General features: G+C 44.3%; 1 protein-coding gene across 1 annotated transcript in view; it reads right to left on the bottom strand.

Annotated features, from left to right (window-relative positions):
- LOC126155352 (hemicentin-2-like) overlaps positions 1-16,891 on the bottom strand; it is a 238,092-nt gene extending 221,201 nt beyond the window's left edge. Inside the window, exons 1-2 of the mRNA XM_049916222.1 lie at positions 16,870-16,891; positions 16,481-16,822 (exon numbers count right to left, since the gene is read on the bottom strand). Coding sequence (XP_049772179.1) covers positions 16,481-16,822; positions 16,870-16,891 — 364 coding nt within the window. The remainder of the gene's footprint in view (positions 1-16,480; positions 16,823-16,869) is intronic.
- Between the last annotated feature and the right edge of the window lie 4,052 nt (positions 16,892-20,943).

Raw genomic sequence — 20,943 nt, forward strand, 5'->3', positions numbered from 1 at the left:
AGCGATTCTAGAGCATTGTTCAGCAGTCTGGGACACCTACCACGTAGGACTGATAGAAAAGATAGAGAAGAGCTAATGAAGAGTTGTGCCTTTCGTCACGGGATGGTTTGGTGAGCAATAGAGCGCTACGGAGAGCCCCAACAATCTCCGCTATATGGGAATTGTTGTATATCACGCAGGGGCTTGCTGTTGAAATTTCGAAAACACTTTCTGAGAAAAGGCGGTCAACATATTACTTCCTCCCATACACATCTTCCGAAGTAGGCACGACGAGAAAATTCGAGAATTGGAGCTAACACAGACGCTTACTGACAACCATTCTTCCCACGTGCCATTCGCAAGTGAAACAGGGAAGCAAGATCTGGTGGTGGTATAGGAAGGACCGTCCGCAACACATCGTCTGTTGCTTGAGAAGTACTGACGTACTCGTATATATGGATGTAAATAATATCGCTATGGACGACGAAGCAAGGCGAATGTAAGAAGCTCATTATAAATACAAAGAGAACATCCCTTGCTAAAAGAGATCCACCAGTGCCAAACATTGGCCTTAAGTTGAAAAAGAATTTTATAAGAATGGTAATTTGGAATACATGACTCCAATTATTAACTGCATTTTTCAGAATGAAAAAGGTCGCTTGCAAGAGCGGCCGAATCACTGGAACATCATTTTATAATATGGTGCAGTTTAGAAATCATAAGGAATCATTACAGCACCATTTAGTTGTGCTTTTCCAATTACGCCCAACTCTGGGGTGCTACTCCAGTGCCGGAGAGTCCTGGCAGTAGTGACAATGTAAGCGAAAATAAGCAGAAGACATGAATTGAAGTTTGCGTAGGGGAGGGCACTCAACTTGGGTAGTTCCGGCAGCAATGTTAAAATAGTGCTGTGGTGATATAATGGTTACCACATCTGCCTAGCAAGTAAAAAAAAAACCGGGTTCGAGTCCCCAGCCGCAGCACAAATTTTAATTCATTTCTTCTGATTCAGTCATTATCATAGAACTTTATTGTCCGTTTGTCTTTCCGACAGTTAAAAACTATTTTTATTAGGTACGGGAGGATGTTGAAGTTTGTGTCACATACACTACTGGCCATTAAAATTGCTACACCAAGAGGAATACAGATGAAAAACGGGCATTCATTGGACAAAAAATTATACTAGAACTGACATGAGATAACATTTTCACGCAATTTGGGTGCATAGATCCTGAGAAATCAGTACCTAGAACAACCACCACTGGCCGTAATAACGGCCTTGATACGCCTGGGCATTGAGTCAAACAGAGCTTGGATGGTGTGTACACGTACAGCTGCCCATGCAGCTTCAACACGATACCACAGTTCATCAAGAGTAGTGACTGGCGTATTGTGACGAGAAAGTTGCCACCATTGACCAGACGTTTTCAATTGGTGACAGATTTTGAGAATGTGCTGGCCAGGGTAGCAGTCGAACATTTTCTGTATCCAGAAAGGCCTGTACATGACCTGCAACATGCAGTCGTGCATTATACTGCTGCAATATAGGGTTTCGCAGGGATCGAATAAAGGGTAGAGCCACGGGTCGTAACACATCTGAAATGTAAGGTCCACTGTTCAAAGTGCCGTCAATGCGAACAAGACGTGACCGAAACGTGTAACCAATAGCACCCCATACCATCACGCCGGGAGATACGCCAGTATGGCGATGACGAATACACGCTTCCAATGTGCGTTCACCGCGATATCGCCAAAAACGGATGCGACCATCATGATGCTGTAAACAGAACTTGGATTCATCCGAAAAAATGACTTGTTGCCATTCGTGCAACCAGGTCCGTCGTTGAGTACACCAACACAGGCGCTCCTATCTGTGATGCAGAGTCAAGGGTAACCGCAGCCATGGTCTCCGAGCTGATAGTCCATGCTGCTGCAGACGTCGAACTGTTCGTGCAGATGGTTGTTGTCTTGCAAACGTCCCCATCTGTTGACCCAGGGTTCGAGACGTGGTTGCATGATCCGTTACAGCCATGCGGATCAGATGCCTGTCACCTCGACTGCTAGTGATACGAGGCTGTTGGGATCCAACACGGCGTTCCGTATTACCCTCCTGAACCCACCGATCCCATATTCTGCTAACAGTCGTTGGATCTCGACCAAGGCGAGCAGCAATGCCGCGATACGATAAACCGCAGTCGCGATAAGCTACAATCCGACATTTATCAAAGTCGGAAACGTGATGGTACAAATTTCTCCTCCTTACACGAGGCATCACAACAACGTTTCACCTGGCAACGCCGATCAACTGCTGTTTGTGTATGAGAAATCGGTTGGAAACTTTCCTCATGGCAGCACGTTGTAGGGGTCGCCACCGGCGCCAACCTTGTGTGAATGAAAAGCTAATGATTTGCATATCACAGCATCTTCTTCCTGTCGGTTAAACCTCGCATCTGTAGCACGTTGTCTTCGTGTTGCAGCAATTTTAATGGCTAGTGGTGTACTAAGGTTTACAGCCCCTTGGTGTTGGCAAAAATTTAATCCTCTAAATCAATGCAATCAAAATCACCAATCGAAACCTATAAAGCAGTTCTAGTTGACCTAAAATCATGAAATTTGGCAATAAGCAAGTTTTCAAAGTAAAACTAAACGAAAAAAAATTCAAAAATTGTTGATTTGTTATTATATCACACGAAAAAACTCTTTTTCAGTTACCAGACTGACTATATATCCGTCCGTCAACTAACCTATTGATGACTTATTGGGTGAAGCAATATCTAGGAGTAACTATCCTTAAGAGGACTGAGCAAGACCATTTTTCCTCAGGAGCAGGAAGACGTACCAAGTTTAATATAATTCACGTACTAAGGTCTGTCATCCCTGGGCTATATAATAAACGTTAACTTTTAAGTCAATTACATCAAAAGATACGGCCAATTGTATCACATACTTTAATGTTCGCAAACTAACTCATTAAAAGCTGTACGGTACTTCCCGTCATGGAATTTGGCAAGAATCAAGGACTCACAGAACTAGTAAAGGAAAAAGTCAGAAACTTGTTAATTAGTAATTATATCTTATGGAAAAAAATTATTTTGTCGTTTGTTATCCGACGTAGAACTTGAAATTAACACCATCTCGAAAGTCTGGGAATCCCTGGAACTGATATCTTGCTAGCATCAATGTAGAAAACCGGCCAAAATCACCGAGATTCTGGATTCCCGGAATGATCGAGCATTTATATACGTAATTAAGTTTGTACGGAGCCCCCAGTGCACGAGTCATACTCGGGCTTCGCCAATTTTCATATTCGTATTCACTCGTATTCTACGTGTTCGTATGATGCAAAGAGTAAATTCCTGGAATTTCATATAGTGTAAGTAGCTACTCAGAACGAAAGAGTCTGACAGTTTGTTTTAGAAATGGAAAAGACTTAATACAAGCATTTTACGTTTAGTAATGAAACTAAAAATAAATGAATGTAATGTAACGCCGTTGCTAATCCGCTATTCCGTTCAACTTCTCTCCTAAGTACTTTGCTGTCCCTGAGAGAATTATAATGCCATCAACAAACCTCATCATTTTTATTTCTTCTCCCTGATTTTTAATTCCTTTCTTTAACCTGTTGCTTTTACTTCTTCCTCAATGTACAGAATGTATAACATTTAGAATTGGCTACAATCTATCTCAATCCCTTCTGAACCCCCGCTTCTTCAGCTCTTATAGCTGCAGTCTGGTTTCTGTACAAGGTGTAAATAATCATTCGCTCTCTGTATTGTATCCCTGATACCTTCACAGAGTACAGTGTAGTCAACATATTCAAAAGTTTTCTCTTAATCGCGGGGAAGTTACCACAACTGGTATATGTCTAAGACAGCTTTTTTTTCTTCAATAGGAAAGGCCCAATGATGTCAAATATCTTTGTAGTATTGAGAGAGAAGGCCTGTAACGGTACATCTGGAGCACAACCGATAGATAACGGATGTAGTAATCAGCATTTGTGCTGTTATATTAAGCCCACAAGGCCTGACGAGGCCATTATGGCGTGCTTTGAAGAAAATAGATATTCGTGGAAATTAACATGCCTTCCAAAACCATCGATCATGTGCACCTTTACTCGCGCTCTTTACACACGAATCCTCAGCCCTACTGATAGAGGAAACCAGGTTAATTGGGTGTTTCTAAACTTCTGGTTTTGATTCATTACTACATAGCGTCTTTAAAAACATGAATTGCAGTGGGATTTGACTAAATTTTCGACTGTATTGGGAATTTGCTAACAGTCAAAGCGCAACACGTTATCCGGGATGAAGAGTCATTTAAAGACACTGAAATAATATCCTGTGGGTCCCAGAGTGTAACTCGGCTGGAGCACTCTTGAGATTCCCCGGAGGCTCCAAGGACGAGAGGCCCTTGGAGCCCGAAAGAAAGAAACGAAAATACAAGGAAACTTACACTGGATAAATTACTGGAGTCGACCTGTCAAGTGGAGCCTTTCTCTATATTAAAAAAAATCTAAGCTTGTTTTCGAAATAATTCTGACGTAAAGTTAGACGAATCACTTCGTCATCTTTATCTATCATAAGATGCTGCGTACAGTACGTCTCTTTACTCATAAACGAAAGCAGACGTAACAAGTTTAAATTTACTAATTGGTTCAATAAAGATACTATTTGTGCTCAATATTGAAAGATAAGATTGTTAGCGACGGGAAAACAACTGAATATCAGTCTGAAGTCGGACATAAGTTTTCGACTTCTATCTAAACAGCTATCCCCGTCAGTGCTTCCTCCCAGTATCTTCTTAAAGTGCATGACTAAAGGCTTGTAATATCAGATCAGGAAGTAAAAATGGGGTAAGAAGTCATGTACAAATGATGCTGGTGCAATTTACTTATCACCTACATGAAACACAGCACTGAACAATGATGATTGTAATGTCAGGCCTACAGCGCAGTTTGACTTGATCGCCAGAGGTGGCAGTCAGAAGACTGAACACATTAGCAATTCGAATTTAAGCGGCTGCTGCCGATTCAGTACTAAGAAGACGAAAACACGAGAAACTGTGGGCTCACAATACTGGCAATGGGAATACGAACTGCATCTACACAAAGAAGTATATCTTTCTATTTATAAGACAGATAAAATTTAAAAAGCAAGTTAGCTTTCTGACAAAAATGCAGCTTAATGTTTAACATTCGTCTATAATCGTTAGAAAGTCTAGTAAAAATGGGTAGTGCCTTACGATGCGTGCATGGAAGAATTGTGCTTCAAGACAGAACGGTGACTCAATCGATTTGGCGAAAAATGTCTACACGATGTTAGGTAGCATCAGAAAGGTGCAATCAATCTGCCGCCTATGTTGTAGGTGATAATGGATGGTGGAACTCAGACGGCTTACCTTCAAAATGGTATCGCTGCTTCGTTCTCTAATTGCATTTCACGATCTGTGAAGTCTTTCCCAACTCAGGATGGATATATTCATGTCGATCGCCAGTCGCTACATGTCATACTGGTGCTGAGCAAAGGCGAAGCCCGCTGGAGAGACACCTACATTGTTGAGAACTACGTCACCTCCAGATATGTTGTTTACTCTGAGAAATATGAGGAAATAATCACCGCTCGAAAACGAAACTATCAACTGATAATAGATAACAGTAGGGGTCTAACTAGGCCCCAAGGATAACACGTCTCTCGAGGGGAGAAAAAGGAACTCACGCTCTGAGAGTGCCATAAAAACTTAGTTGCGTATACAGACAGTTCATCCAGTCCTGGAATAGAGAATCTCGACGATTTTTCTCTATTATGTATACTGATACTGGCAGGATATCGGTCCCAGAGATTCCAAGGCCTTCGAGAATGTCTTAATTTCAAGTTTGAAGTCCGATAGCATATTGCAAAACAAATATTTTTTCGTGTGCTGTAATTGCCAACTGACAATTTTCTGTTTCTTGTTTTTCCTCTTTAGTTGTACTGTGAAAATTTGCTTCTCTCCAAAATCCCACAATTCTACACCAACGGAAAGTGCCCTGTAGGTTTGATGAGTGAGTTTGGAATATCGAAGTATGTGACGTAGATCGCCGTATGTTTTCATTACATTGACTTAGAGGCTAACGTTTATTCTACCACCAAAGGACCATAGACTTTAGTACGTGACATAAATTTTAACTTTATACGCCTACCCCGTCATGAGAAAAGGGAGCTTAATACATGGACGGACAGACAGTCAATAAATGAGAAAAATTTAGTTTTTTTCGTGTGGTATAATCACAAGCTTTTAGTTTGATTGTACAGTTAAACCTTGCTTCCTGCCAAATTTCGTTATTCTAAACCAACAGGAAGTACCTACTAGGTTTTGATGAGTGACTCCACGAGAATCAAAGCATGTGACATAAACTTACGTATCTTTTGACTCCTTTGACTTAGAAGCTTCAATTTTTTACTTCGACAAGGGATTTTAGATTTAGTATTTGGTATAAGTTTCAGCCTGATAGCCTACCCGCTCCTGAGAAAAAGAACAGTTAACAGATGGACGTACAGACAGGCTGTCTGATAACAAATGACGATTTTTTTCGTGTGACGTAATTAAAAATTTAGAATTTTCGTATTTTTCCCTTTGGTTTTAGTGTGAAATCTTGAAATCTTGCTTCTTGCAAAATTTCATGATACTACGTCAATAAGACGTGCCCTAAAGGTTTTGTTGAATGAGCTTGAGAGTATCAAAGTATGTGACGTAAAAGGCCAAATCTTTTGATTGCATCGACATTAGTACCTGGCATAAATTTCAGCTTGAGCCGTCTATCTGTTAATGAGAAAATGGGTCTTCACCCGACGGACAGACAGGTGGACTGAGAACAAAGTGGTACTTATGACGGTTCGGTTTCTACCGAGTGAGGTACGTAACACTAAATACGAGCAGAAACTGAGATGTGAAGTAAAAATGAAAAACACTGTAAAATGTGTCTGTCAAGAAATGCCTTTCCCTATGTTACAGGAATGAATGATTTCTTTGGAAATAATTCTCACGTAAAGATATGCGAATAACTTACCTCCTTTACCCAAGCCGAAGACGACTCTGTATTGGGATACTAATATTGGATACTGAATGTATCGAACCATAGGGACTAGATGTCAGCAAGGCGATAGCGGAGTATCTGACATGAGTGGTGCGTACAATGATGTACAGGAAAAGGAACCACATCATAACTGAAATCTAGTCCTTAAAGGCGCTGTAGAACCTGAGGGGATAATCAGGAAACAGCGCTGTATTTCGAAACTGCTGAGAACATCTACGGTAGTAGGGTCTGAAAACTTGTTCGATGAAATATGCATTAAAGACGCCAAATCGAATGCGTTAGACTGGCATATGAGAAACCATCAATACAGTTAAAGAAAAGTTTCTTGATCTTGTTAAGGCTGTGAGAAAAATAATAGGTAGAGTAAGAAGTGTAACGAACGAAGTGTAGCATTGGGTCTTATGAACGTAGCCTCGCCCAAATCAGATTGAATATTAAACACTAGAAAGAATTAATGCAGCACCTAAGACCGCTCACTTTGAGGCTATGACTTCTTAGGAATGGCGCTGACAAAAGTAAAGGCAGAAATTTTGGGTTTTATGAGCCGCTGAAGAAGAAGTTACTAGAGACGGAGAGAAATCACGGGTAGGGGAAGAACAGATAAGGGAATCGGCCGTACTCTTTTAAAAGGAAACATCCCGACATTTACTTCAAGTGATCTGAGGGGGAAATCGCGGGAATTTTTAGTCTGGATCCGCGGACGGTGATTTCAATCGCTGTTTTCCCAAATGCGAGTCCAATGTCTGACCACTGCAACATACCGCCAGGTTGTTGTCAGAAATGGTTAGCATTAGAGAATCATACGACAAACTGGTCGACGACTTTTTCACCATCTGTGAAACAAGCCACTGAATATAAGTTGCCTAATACAATAATTAAAGCATTAGAGAATCACTGATGTGAGACAACGTCAATGCATACTGCTTATCAAGGCAAGGTACAGTGTCATGTTGCGACATATAGTCCATCCATGCTGGACGTAGACGGGTCACGTTTGGAGGTAAGGCAAAGTTTTTGTGAATACCGTTCCTTGCTTGTGCCCGAGAGTTCACAAAAGGGCAGACGACAGACTCGCTTTGCCGGCTGTACTAACGAGAAAAGTAATCCGGCTGTACTTTACTGGGCGGGACGCGTCTACGTCACTGTCACCTGGAGAACGCAGAAATACAGCTTACTTCTTCCATGTCTGGTTCCAAGCGATGATTTAGCGAAAATAAATCCATATCAGGCACTACCGTCAAACCACAGTGAACCTATACCCAGAAAAATAAAATATTCACCAGGCTACCCCTTTACACACGATCTCCATATTCGTGTGTACTTTCATTATGTTATTAGATAGCAATTAAAAATATGACTTCAAAATTACAATATGTAATTATTGTTTTACTCTAATATAACTTTAGGAATGAACAAGTGCAATGTTTACTGGTGTGCAATACACTCACCTGAGTTACTTTTCATACATCTCGAGTCATAGCTGTACAGCAAGTATCCACAAAACGATTGTGGTTTTATACATATACATTCACAGTAACTATCAGTGTGTATAAATGTAAACGTAGTAGATATTTACTCATCAAATGTCTAGGGGTGATAGATCATGCCGTGGGTCACAAGGTTTGTTATGGGCCATTTTGCTACAGGTGAAATGTTCGCAGTCGCTAATCTTCCTTCTGCATCTGGATGCCGGCGAGAGGTGGCAGGGTGCAGAAACTCCGAGGAGAGCGTATGGCTTGTGTATTGCCAATACTATCTCTCTCCACTTAGAGACATTCATCCTTACTGTTTTCTTGAAGCAAGACAGTCTATCAATTTACAGGGTTAGACAGTATGCAAAGCTTCTATTTAGCAGAACCTGCTAGTTCGGTGAAATCCCGTCGTAGCAGGGCCGACGAGTAGTAAATGACACTCAGTGTCGCCGTCTGCGAACATTTTACCTGCAACAAATGTTGTTCCCTACGACGTGGTCTGTCACTTATAGACGTTTGATGCAAAGACATTGAAAGTACACTGTAAGAAAAATTAAAAAGAAGAAAGAAAACGACGCAGCATGAAGGAGTTATGTAGATTGATCGCAAACTGATTTTCATACAAGTATCACGGAAAATTTAAAACTGTAAACTTCAGCGGCCGATGGATGAATGTCACGCTATAGCCCTATTTCACAGCGGAGCTGGCAAGGATACTATGCATGGCACATGTCGATACCAGGACATAAACTCTTTGCATTTCGTATACTCAGTTGGACAGTAACTCGCAAAGAAGAGCGTGAACAGTATACTCAGATGTCACAATTTGATATAAGACGTGTATCTAGGCTCAAAGAATCCGGAAGAAGTAAACAGCGAATCACTCGAAACTGGAACAGGCGCGATGGCACTGTGCGACGATCTTGGCAGGACTGGATGAACCATCGTCGGACACAAAGTCAAGAAGGAAGCGGTCGACCTAGAGAGACGATAGAACACGTGAAACCAACAGTCGTCCTAGGGACACTCAGAGCGCCAGATTCTTCTGTATCATCGATCCGACATGCAACTGGTACTTCAGTGACGACAAGGACTATTAATAGGGGGCCCACAGAGACGGGGCAGAGCGCACGGCGTCCCTTCCACCGACTACCATTGATCTCTGCACACCAACAAGTTCGTTTGCAGTGAGGTTGGGGACTTAAGAAGTGGAATCTCATTGAATAGAGTAGAACTATCTTCACTTAGAACTGAGCCGTGATGACCAGCGGACGTGTCTGGAGACGCCTCAGATAGCGGTGGGATACCAACCTGACTGTCGCCCGATCTACAAGCAGAGATTGTAGTCTCATGTGCCATTTCTTTTTATAGCAGGACCACTGTTGTTGTCATCCGCGTCACCCTTACAGTACATCCGAGCGTCGACAATATTCTGATTTTCGTTGCCTTTCGTGGCAAGCCATCCCGAGCTTATATTTTCATAAGATAAGCCCGGCCCGCATACGGCGACATTTTCTGCTGCTGGTCCTCGAGCTTTTCAAATCGTACCTTGGCCAGCAGGGTCACCGGATCTCTCCCCATTTTATAACGTCTGGAGGGTGATGGACAGAATCCTCCAACCATCTGTTGATTTAGAGGATTAAATAGCCAGTTGGACAATATTTGGCACGTCATCCCTCATGAGGACGTTCAACAACTCCATTAATCAGTGCCAAGCCGAATAGCCGCTTGCATAAGAGCCAGAGGTGGACTAAAGCGTTATTGACGTGCCCAAGTTGTCAAGCCCTTTCTGATGAATAAATGAAGCAATATTTCTGAAACTGTAATCATTTGCTCATTTGTTTGCCTGTACTTGTACATTCGGCCTGCCGGTTTCCATCCTATTCGGATTTTTGTTTGTTTGTTTTAGAGTGTACTTGATCAAGTTTATATTTAAATGCCTTAAATAGTCGAACAGAAAAAAAGATATAACAAATAATTATCGAAATGAGTGTCGAACTAGTGATCGATGAATACCCAGTCTGTCGTATATTCCTTCTTTGTATGTTTATCTATTTTACGTTTCACGAAACGCTCGCAGAAGATGCACTTTTGTTTAAAAATATGAATCGGCTGGGAACCGAACCGAGGCCATCCGCCAGGCAGGCAAGCAGTCTACCAGACAGCCTCACGGCCCATTGGTGAAAGTGTGCTGCAACTGTATTAGTGTGGACCTTAACACGCACTTTTTTGTATAATTTTTAAGAGCTGCATGAAAGGGCTTTGCTTGATTGATATTTCAGGTCTGAACTTCACGTACCATAAATATAAACAATTACAAAAATCTGATTGTCAGTCTACAACACGATTGGCACTACAGTAATGGAGCCTGTCACTCGAGGGAAGACTGAAGTAATACACTACCGGAGAAAAATAGTGCACGCTTTTAGAAATTTCCAAATCAGTCAACGTTTATTGTTTGCAACAGATCGTATGGAGTACACAGAATGATTACATTTACAGATCAATACCACAAGAGGTTCTGAGGTATGAGGTGTCGACCCATACCTCCACAGGAGCCAATGCTGTCGATGACTCTGCATTCAGTCGATCGTACTGATGGCGAATAATATCCTGGGATACGTTATGCCACGCCTGCTCGACCTATTCACGTGTTTCTGTACGAGTTTCTGGGTGATGAGTCGAAAAAATCACTTGTCGTCCCAGCATATGCCATACGTGCTCTACTGGGGACTAGTCCGGAGACCGTACTGACCAAGGTAGTTGCAGTACGTGGTGCAGAGCACGTTGAGTGTCATGGGACAGCGTATGGCCGAGTATTATCCTGATGAAACAACGTATCACCTTCCTGTTGCGAGAAGTGGAAAATAACAGATGTAGCAAAATTCTGCTCGTTAGCTTCCCATCCGCAACATCGAAGGTGTACGAGAATTGTAGCATATCGCACCCCACACCGTAACACCAGGGGTGTGGCCAGAGTGTCTCGGACGAAGACACTCTACGGGACGACACTCACCAGATCAACATCGTGAGCTTAAATGACCATCATCTGCATGCAGGCAGAATCTGCTTTCATCGCTCTGAAGACCACGACACGCCATTTCCTCTTCCGCGTGATCCTCTGACGGCAACAGTCCAGCCATGCACATCGATGCTGTGGCGCGAGTGACAGACGGAATAGAGGCGTGTATGCTTGTATTCCCAGCGCTAATAACCGCTTCACAACCGTGTTGACACATCTGCGCTCATCAGCCCTCGTATCTTTTCTGTGATAGCTGTACGACCTGACACTGCTGCCCTTACGATATGACGACCTTGGAGGGCGTCTGGGCTGTGTAGACGGTCAGAACCTCGTCTGAGAGTGCGAGGAGGTTCACGTGGCCACTGATAGCAGGATCGTTCCACGACTGACACAGCACGTCCAACTTGAATGAGAGTTCTCCGACAGCACCATCCCGCCACTCGAAATGCCCCTGCACTATTTGCTGGCGGAAGACGTTGAAACCATCAGTACATGTACTTGCCCCGTGCACGGCTCGTGTTGATGCCATTTATTGTTTGTCATCTTCTATTACGGTACTGCTCCCTCGTTCTCTTATTCCATTTACTGGCGTCACTAACTTCCTGCCTTACTTGCCTCTGAGCGGAAGGACCAGGTGCAGGGAATGGCAACTGAATCTCAATGTAGACAAGTGTAATGTGCTGCGAATACACAGAAAGATAGATCCTTTATCATTTAGCTACAAAATAGCAGGTCAGCAACTGGAAGCAGTTAATACCATAAATTATCTGGGAGTACGCATTAGGAGTGATTTAAAATGGAATGATCATATAATGTTGATTGTCGGTAAAGCAGATGCCAGACTGAGATTCATTGGAAGAATCCTAAGGAAATGCAATCCGAAAACAAAGGAAGTAGGTTACAGTACGCTTGTTCGCCCACTGCTTGAATACTGCTCAGCAGTGTGGGATCCGTACCAGATAGTGTTGATACAAGACATAGAGAAGATCCAACGGAGAGCAGCGCGCTTCGTTACAGGATCATTTAGTAATCGCGAAAGCGTTACGGAGATGATAGATAAACTCCAGTGGAAGACTCTGCAGGAGAGACGCTCAGTAGCTCGGTACGGGCTTTTGTCAAAGTTTCGAGAACATACCTTCACCGAAGAGTCAAGCAGTATATTGCTCCCTCCTACGTATATCTCGCGAAGAGACCATGAGGATAAAATCAGAGAGATTAGAGCCCACACAGAGGCATACCGACAATCCTTCTTTCCACGAACAATACGAGACTGGAATAGAAGGGAGAACCGATAGAGGTACTGAAGGTACCCTCCGCCACACACCGTCAGGTGGCTTGCGGAGTATGGATGTAGATGTAGATGTAGATATCGATAAGTGCACTGTCGTACCATCTCTGGAGCGACCGATCTGGCAGTCAGTTGGAGAGGGACCGGGAGGGCAGTCGTGGACGGAGCCCCAGTGAGGTCCGTACAGCCAGTACCAGCGGGACGACCGTTGGTTGGTCGTTCGGACGGTCGTCTCATCGACGACATGTATTTGGGTCGGTTCCTTCCTGTGCAGGGATGTCGGCTGTGTTCCCTCTGCATGGTTGGGTCCGAGCCAGTGTCTCCGGGACGTGGTCCGTCTGAAGGAAGTCAGTGAGTGGGAGACGCTCCGGCAGGGAGTCGCGACGGAGCAGCACTCCAGTCGGTCGGTTAGCGTGGAGCAGCAAGCAAGCAAGCCCCGCCACGCGGAGTCGGGCTGGAGCCGCTGGCAGCGTGCACGCGCGGTTGGAGTGTGAGATGCTGTTTCTGGGTGCTACGAAGTTCGTGGCCCACCGATCTTGGACATGAATGTTGAGTCCTCACTTAACTTACTATCGAGCCTCAACTGTTTACATTTCTTCCTCTAACCCTGGTTGTCGCTTTTGGGACGTTCCCGCGAGCAACAACGTGTGTATATTTAAGTCGGTTAAGATTCCAGCCGTCTTCCTGTGAAATTTAACTTAATTTATTCCCTGTTATGGAAGTTCACCAGCGCTATCTTCTGCCTTGTGGCCATTGACGTTCCGGTTACCTGCCCTGGTCGTTGACGTAATTTTAGTCAGTGTATTTTTCTCGTCGTGTTGTTGCTGTCCAGTGCAGCGTGTAGTTCGACAGCTGAGGTGTTGTTGGTCGGTGTGGGCGCCAATATTCTGTGTATCGTGTACTGAAATCTTATGGTCGTTTTGCTGGTTGCATGGAGCGGAACTGATTTGGTTGATTGGTCGGTCGGCTGTCTCTCGGTTGGGTAGCCTCCAGATTAAGAAGTCGTTGGACAGGCTGCCTGTGTGTAAGTAGGCTGTTTATATTTTCTTATTGGCAACGTTACGTAGTGCTCTGTATGAAAATCACTGGCTGTGCTGTGTGCAGCCTGTGGCTAGTTTGCATTGTTGTCTGCCATTGCAGTGTTGGGCAGTGGCAGCTGGATGTGAACAGCCAGTAGTTAGTGCCTTCAGTAGTTTGAATCTTTTATTTAGCTGGCAGTAGAGGCGCTCGCTGTATTGCAGTAGTTCGAGTAACGAAGATTTTTGTGAGGTAAGTGATTTGTGAAAGGTATAGGTTAATGTTAGTCAGGGCCATTCTTTAGTAGAGATTTTTGAAAGTCAGATTGCGTTGCGCTAAAATTATTGTGTGTCAGTTTAAGCACAGTCGTGTATAAATGTTCAAAAGGGGACGTTTCATGTGTCACCTAAACGGGCGTTATTGTTACAATCCCAGGCCGACACTTGGAAACGTGTGAGCACTATTCCTTGTGTGTTGTTTAGTAATTTCCCTGTTTGGATTTTAGTTATTTGGTTGATATGTGGCCTTCAGACGAGTTTTAATGTCACATAAATTAATTAGTCCAGTTTTAACGTCTCTTAAATTAATGTTCTTGTCTTGCCCTTAAGGCATAAGATTGTTATGCTTTTGTTTTAAGATAAGGCCTTCTGCCTTTTGATTGAAACTCTTCTTATTGCCTCATATGCGGCCTCCAGCCGAGTTCCATTAAAATTAAATTGCTTTGGCCTTCAGCTGATGTAAAGTTAATCAAAAAAGGTCGATTAATGTTATGAGTGTTTTGCATCCTTGTTATAATATTGTGTATTGATGAATAAAGTTTGTATGTTGAATGAAACTGAGAGAAACATATTTTGGCCCCTTTCCACAAGCTAATCCTCTCTGCCCTGCTAGCGCAGGCGTTTCAGTACTATACCCCAGATGGCATATGCCGTCATCGAATCAAAATCTACGCCTTATTTCCAGATACACTTTTTTCCGGCAGTCTATATATATATATAGGGTGTTAGAAAAGGGTACGGTCAAACTTTCAGGAAACGTTCCTCACACACAAAGAAAGAAAATATGTTATGTGGACATGTGTCCGGAATCGCTTACTTTCCATGTTAGAGCTCATTTTATTACTTCTCTTCAAATTACATTAATCATGGAATGGAAACACACAGCAACAGAACGTACCAGCGTGACTTCAAACACTTTGTTACAGGAAATGTTCAAAATGTCCTCCGTTAGCGAGAATACATGGATCCACCCTCCGTCGCATCGAATGCCTGATGCGCTGATGCAGAACCTGGAGAATGGTGTATTGTATCACAGCCGTCCACAATATGAGCACGAAGAGTCCCGGGGTTGCGTAGACAAGAGTTTTCAAATGCCCCCATCAATGAAAGTGAAGAGGGTTGAGGTCAGGAGAGCGTGGAGGCCATGGAATTGGTCCGCCTCTACCAATCCATCGGTCACCGAATCTGTTGTTGAGAAGCGTACGAACACTTCGACTGCAATGTGCAGGAGCTCCTTCGTGCATGAACCACATGTTGTGTCGTACTTGTAAAGGCACATGTTCTAGCAGCACAGGTACAGTATCCCGTATTAAATGATGATAACGTGCTCCATTGAGCGTAGGTGGAAGAACGTGGGGCCCAATCAAGACATCCCCGACAATGCCTGCCCAAACGTTCACAGAAAATCTGTGTTGATGACGTGATTGCACAATTGCGTGCGGATTCTCGTCAGCCCACACATGTTGATCGTGAAAATTGACAATTTGTTCACGTTGGAATGGAGCCTCATCCGTAAAGAGAACATTTGCACTGAAGTGAGGATTGGCACATTGTTGGATGAACCATTCGCAGAAGTGTACCCGTGGTGGCCAATCAGCTGCTGATAGTGCCTGCACACGCTGTACATGGTACGGAAACAACCTGTTCTCCCGTAGCACTCTCCATACACTGACGTGGTCAACGTTACCTTGTACAGCAGCAACTTCTCTGACGCTGACATTAGGGTTATCGTCAACTGCACGAAGAATCGCCTCGCCCATTGCAGGTGTCCTCGTCGTTCTAGGTCTTCCCCAGTCGCGAGTCATAGGCTGGAATGTTCCGTGCTCCCTAAGACACCGATCTATTGCGTCGAACGTCTTCCTGTCGAGACACCTTCGTTCTGGGAATCTGTCTCGATACAAACATATCGCGCCACGGCTATTGCCCCGTGCTAATCCATACATCAAATGGGCATCTGCCAGCTCCGCATTTGTAGACATTGCACTGACTGCAAACCCACGTTCGTGATGAACACTAACCTGTCGATGCTACGTACTGATAAGCTTGATGCTACTGCTGTAGAATAATGAGTCGCATGTCAACACAAGCACCGAAGTCAACATTACCTTCCTTCAATAGGGCCAACTGGCGGTGAATCGAGGAAGTACAGTACATACTGACGAAACTAAAATGAGCTCTTACATTGAAATTAAGCGTTTCCGGACACATGTCCACGTAACATCTTTTCTTTATTTGTGTGTGAGGAATGTTTCCTGAAAGTTTGGTCGTACCTTTTTGTAACACCCTGTATTGCAGCGCAAGCACAGAGAGATGTATATAAAGAGAGAACAGAGTGGTAGTGAGGGTACTGACAGCGCACGTGCAGCGTGAGGTCGGCGCGCAGCGGTCGGCGCAGCGCCTGGTGGCGCGCGAGGCAGGAGACGGTGGCGTTGTGGTGCTGCCGGCCCACGGCGTCGAGCAGGGCGACGCGCGCGCCGCCGCCGGCCGCCGAGCTGAGCGGCACGGCGCCCCGGGGCGGCTCCTCGGGGTCGGGCGGCGGCGCCGGCGTCAGCCACCAGGTGAGCTGCGGCGCCGGCACGCCGCCCTCCGGCTCGCAGCCCAGCCGCAGCCGCGCGCCCTCCTCCAGCTGCAGCCACGGCTCCGTGCCGTTCCACGGCTCCCCGTCCACCGTCAGCCGCAGCGACCGCGGAGGCTCTGCACACACACACAGGCCGCACCGTCTCACAGTCCAACTCCCTGACCCACCGGGAACAATATGTCCATCTACACCGATCACCCAGGTCATTATGACCACCGATCTGTTATCGATATAAACCCGCCCACCCACTGGCGAGGAATGACTGCTAGTCAGACACACTCACGATGCACGTAGTAACTTCTGCCTAGCTGTCCGTGTGTAGAACAGGGAAGACGTACTCTCTCAGACCGTCCAAGGGTAGATTCCGATGGCCGGAAGGCACGAGACGAACATTTCGGATACTGCACTGGTGTTCGAGGAGTGTTGTGCTCAGTGTCTTCAACGCGTGGAGAAAACCAAGGTGAAACAACGTTTAGAAGTCGTGGGATTCGCGAACACTTATCATTACAAAAGTCGGACGTCGTCTACATCTACAGCTACGTGATTACTGTGTTATTCACAATAAAGTGCCTGGCGGGGGGTTCAATGAACTACCTAGACTGGACAGATATGGTAAAACCGGACAGACGGCAAACTGTGGCAGAACTACACTACTGGCCATTAAAATTCCTACACCAAGAAAATCAGATGATAAACGGGTATTCATTGGACAAATATACTAGAACTGACATGTGATTACATTTTCACGCAATTTCGGTGCATAGATCCTGATAAATCAGTACCACCTCTGGCCGCAATAACGGCCTTGATACGCCTGGGCATTGAGTCAAACATAGCTCGGATGCAGTGACTGGCGTATTGTGACGATCCAGTTGCTTGGCCACCATTCACCAGACGTTTTCAATTGGTGAGAGATCTTGAGAATGTGCTGGCCAGGGCAGCAGTCGAACATTTTCTCTATCCAGCAATGCCCTTACAGGACCTCCACATGCGGTCGTGCATTATCCTGCTGAAAAGTAGGGTTTCACAGGGATCGAATGAAGGGTACAGCCACGTGTCGTAACACATCTAAAACGCAACGTCCAGTGTCCAAAGTGCCATCAATGCGAACAAAAGATGACCGAGACGTGTAACAGATGGTACACCATACCATCACGCTGGGTGATACACCACTATGGCGATGACGAATACACGCTTCCAATGTGCGTTCACCGCGATGTCGCCAAACACGGATGCGACCATCATAATGCTGTACACAGAAACTGGATTCATCCGAAAAATGACGTTTTGCCATTCGTGCACCCAGGTTCGTCGTTGAGTACACCATCGCAGGCGCTCCTGTCTGTGATGCAGCGTCAAGGGTAACCGCAGCCATGGTTTCCGAGCTGATAGTCCATGCTGCTGCAAACGTTGTCGAACTGTTCGTGGAGATGGTTGTTGTCTTGCAAACGTCCCCATCTGTTGACTCAGGGATCGAGACGTGGCAGCACGATCCGTTACAGCCATGCGAATAAGATGCCTGTCATCTCGACTGCTAGTGATACGAGGCCGTTGGGATCCAGCACGCCTTTCCGTATTACCCTCCTGAAACCACAGATTCCATATTCTGCTAACAGTCATTGGATCTCGACCAACGCGAGCAGCAATGTCGCGACACGATAAACCGCAATCGCGATAGGCTAGTATCCGACCTGTATCGAAGTCGCTAAAGTGATGGTACGCATTTCTCCTCCTTACGCGAGGCATCACAACAACGTTTCACCAGGCAACGCCGGTCAAATGCTGTTTGTGTATGAGAAATCGGTTGGAAACTTTCCTTATGTCAGCACGTTGTAGGTGTCGCCACCGGCGCCAGCCTTGCGTGAATGCTCTGAAAAGCTAATCATTTTCATATCACAGCATCTTCTTTCTGTCGGTTAAATTTCGCGTCTGTACCACGTCATCTTCGTGGTGTAGCAATTTTAATGGCCAGTAGTGTAACATCAGATTGTAATACTGGCAGATTACAAGTGTGTCTCAACACACGCATTACACCGAATTCTCTCAATGATGCCCTATACAGCTGATGACCCATGCGTGAAAGAAGTGCCTACAGTGGAGTCCCATAAGCAGTAACGTTCGCTGAACAGTCATTGAGGAGACACAGTTGACCGCCCCTGCGTTCATATGAGTTATTCAACAGTTACACGTCTATTTCTCCCTACACGTCTCCGCATCCGTCGTTCACCCTGTCGTGTTTTGACCGTAGTACTTCACAGCTGTTTAACCACGGAGGCACAAGTACAGTTTAAAAACTTAGCTTGCACCCTCCGTCCGAAAGCCCATGAATAATCTCTTTCGGGTGTGAGATAAATCGCTCCATTTCCGCATTACGACAACGATTGCACGGTTTCCCGCATCCCCCCAGACACGCTTCCTATACCACCAGTGGCACTCCTGCCACCTTCAGCCTGTGAGAGATAACTGCACGTCGACATCAAAATAGGCGGTGGTCACGTTAATGCAGCTGGAGCGTGTAGCTCGTTTATCTGTTATGTAGTGAATTATAACGGAATTACTGGTCCACTGCAGGTACTATCTATAACTCGGAGAAACTGTGTTCGTGAGCTACTTAACCACATATATCTCAATTTTGTTTGAGGAAGACGTTCGTACCCATTTTTGCAAACTCTAACCTTCATCACATTATGTCATGTTTTAATTCTTGCATTTAAAAAATGTAACTATTTGTAAATCACATAATCAGTATTACATCCTTACAAAAATGATGACAGAAGTAATTATCTTTTAAAAATCGAAATACAACACAAGCTTTTACTCTTTTCCACTCAGAAAATTCATTTTACTGCTCTTGGAGTAACGGACGCCTCCACCCCCCGTCTTCCCAGTTCGGAACCACTGCACTGCTACGGAGGTACGCCACAACGTGACGGCACTATGAGGCTCAGCGAGAGGTGGAATACATTTAGAATCAGAATATCTTTTTAGCTGTCTATTTTTCTTGTCCTCCCGCCGGAGGTTCGAGTCTTCCCTCCGGAATGGGTGTGTGTGTTGTTTTCAGCATAAGTTAGTTTCAGTTGTGTGTAAGTCTAGGGACCGATGACCTAAGCAGTTTGGTCCCTTAGAAATTCACACACATTCAAACATTTTTCTTGTCTTCCACGGAGAAAGTGTATACTGTATATCTGAGGCTAACCAAGTCCTACTACAGTGATTTTTTATTATTACTTATACTCTAAATTAAAATGATAATCTAATATTGAATGTAACTTAAGGTCATTGATCATGTGTTGAATTGTAAATTTGCTTGAAGGAATAGCTAATGAAATTATGCTCACATTCAGTCTGTGCCAAAAACCTCACTGACAAAAAGACACATTTTGGATAAAATACACGAAAATCATTTACACTGAAAAAAATTGACAAGTGATTATAACTGTCAACTGTGCTTTTAATAAACAAAGAACTTCCGTCCAGCTAAATCGTAGGCTCTAACGAGAAAATCAAGAAATGAACGAACAGAAATCGTTACAGTTGATCATGTTAATTGTACTGATTAGCAAGGGAAGGAAGCACAAGGTGTAGCGGTAAGGGAAGTGCGTAGTGCATGCTCACACCGTAAATTTGCAACTTATATTCAAGCGAGCATCAGCGCATGACATCCTGGAGACCGTGAACAGCACGCACTCAGCTATAACAATGGTAGTGGTAGTAATAGTAGTAGTAGTTTTATTTATTTGTCTTGGTATTACTGTCTAAGAACAAAAGAAATTAAGCAATTTACATATACAGATATTTACAGACTTACAGGTCTAGAATGACAAAAATGGGGCAGGTAGTCGGCCACGGCTTATAGCGGCAACTCTACCGGAATTCTCTGAAATAATTTAGGGAAGCTACAGAAAACATTAATCAGGATGGCGGGATGAAGACTGGAGCCTTTAACTTCCCGAATACAAGGCCACTGCATTTAAAAAATGCTCCCTTTTTTGGTTTACATCTAGTGTATAATACTGTTTTACAAATACGTTATTAATAATGATAAAAGAGTGATGATACACTTTTCATTTCACTCGAGCTCCTACTCACTGCACACAGCAAACACAAATTTACATAATACTACGCCATCAGCTGATGTAAGGACCATTTTGTGCACCGCAACATTTCACCTGCTAGTCTGAGAAACTGAGTCAGCATTCCTCTATAACGAATGGCATGTGCTTAGAAAGAGAGTAAG

Source organism: Schistocerca cancellata, chromosome 2 (assembly GCF_023864275.1).
Source record: "Schistocerca cancellata isolate TAMUIC-IGC-003103 chromosome 2, iqSchCanc2.1, whole genome shotgun sequence".
In the NCBI taxonomy this organism is placed as follows: Eukaryota; Metazoa; Arthropoda; class Insecta; order Orthoptera; family Acrididae; genus Schistocerca; species Schistocerca cancellata.